Source organism: Halyomorpha halys, unplaced genomic scaffold (assembly GCF_000696795.3).
Source record: "Halyomorpha halys isolate HHAL.00 unplaced genomic scaffold, Hhal_1.1 Scaffold95.1, whole genome shotgun sequence".
Lineage (NCBI taxonomy): Eukaryota > Metazoa > Arthropoda > Insecta > Hemiptera > Pentatomidae > Halyomorpha > Halyomorpha halys.
The window spans coordinates 1,248,028-1,249,619 of NW_027108063.1; the positions used below are offsets into that span (position 1 = coordinate 1,248,028).

General features: G+C 30.7%; 1 protein-coding gene across 1 annotated transcript in view; it reads right to left on the reverse strand.

Annotated features, from left to right (window-relative positions):
- LOC106677353 (uncharacterized transmembrane protein DDB_G0289901) overlaps positions 1 to 444 on the reverse strand; it is a 12,868-nt gene extending 12,424 nt beyond the window's left edge. The window contains exon 1 of the mRNA XM_014415234.2: positions 412 to 444. Coding sequence (XP_014270720.1) covers positions 412 to 426 — 15 coding nt within the window. The 5' untranslated portion in view covers positions 427 to 444. The remainder of the gene's footprint in view (positions 1 to 411) is intronic.
- Positions 445 to 1,592: the final 1,148 nt, after the last annotated feature.

Consider the following 1,592-nt stretch of genomic DNA (forward strand, 5'->3'; position numbering starts at 1 on the left):
AAAAAACAGCACTCATTCGAAAATTTCTATTTTCTTTTCTTTAATGATCGATTTAGAAAAACACTGCAAATTCCTTCTCATAAATATCTAATCAAAGTATTGAATTTTAGAAATAAACTAAAAAGGATGTTTCTAGGCCCATTGAAATTTTTCCAATACAAACGAAAATGATTGAAGATATAAACCCAAATTCGGTAATGAAACGTTCAAACGAATTTTAAAAATTTTCACTTCTACAAAAATATAAAAGTAACAGTTACAAAGAATGTAAAGAAATACTCCCGGGGAACCTTTTAATTGATACATTGATATTCTGGTGAAATATGAGGGAACGAACTTTATCATAGAATATACTAATAACTTAATAAAAGGAGTAATAACACTTAATATATTTTCGCACTCCGGACTTACCGACTTGAGATCCATGGCAGCTGCGATGAAGAATTGGTGGAGGCTGTCACCTTGTCCTTTATATATCACTCCTGAGGTATTGTTACCCCCACCGCCTCAGTCTATCTGGCTCCTGATGGACTTGGAGGAATCAGCGGGGTACAGCAAAAGACATCTTTGAACAAAAATGTTGCTTTTAGGTTCAGAAACAGATTAAGTTAGGAATATGAGCCACCCAGGTGAGCAATGTTTTAATGTGAATCACTGTTCAGAATATAGATTGATTAAAAAATAAATAAATAAAATAAAAAAAGCATCATTAATTATACCTAAAGAGAAGTCCTCTTTTCATGAATCCTTTTATTTCACAATTTTATAAAAATCTACGAATAAGAAAATATATTTGCATTATTTTGGAATCCTTAATACTATTAGATTCTCAAATCCATTAATTCGACATCTCTAAGGATCTGGAAAAAATAGTTATTAAATAAAGATTCGGTTAAGATTAAACATCCGTTAGATTATTCATAAACATATATTAGTATTTATTTCATTAAATCATCTAGTGAATTAATTAATAAATCTAAAAACACAAAATAAGAGACAACAATAATTATTGGGATATTATTTAAATGAAGCTAAAACAAAATTCCTTTCAAAGCCATATAAAAAGTATGACAATTCATCCATAATCATCACAGTAAAAGATCAGATCACATTAAACGCAGTCCCATGAAGGGACATCTCACATCAACAGCCTAAAAAAACTATTAATAAAATAGAGATATGAAGACCATCGAGCATTTACAGAAGGAAAGTAACATAAACTCAGTTGAGATAGTTTATCATGAAGGCATGTTCTAACAACCACTTTTGACTGCCTTCAAACGGGCATGCGTAAGCTAAGAATTTTTGGCATGGAAAATCCGTACTACCCATGTTTCACTTCCACTTCTCTCCACAATTCCGAAAGACTTAATTTTTTATAAGAGACTGAAAGCTAAAATCAATGATCGTTATAATTGACTTTGTCAGTATAAAGTTGGGATATACTCGCCATTCAACGTTTTTCAATTATTACTAAATTAATTAACCCAGCCAGGTATGCAAGAATTGTATTTTAATTATAATTACATTGAAGCTAATTTAAGACACTAAAAGGAGATGTAGCTGTGCCCAATACGTCTACCTAAGTTATT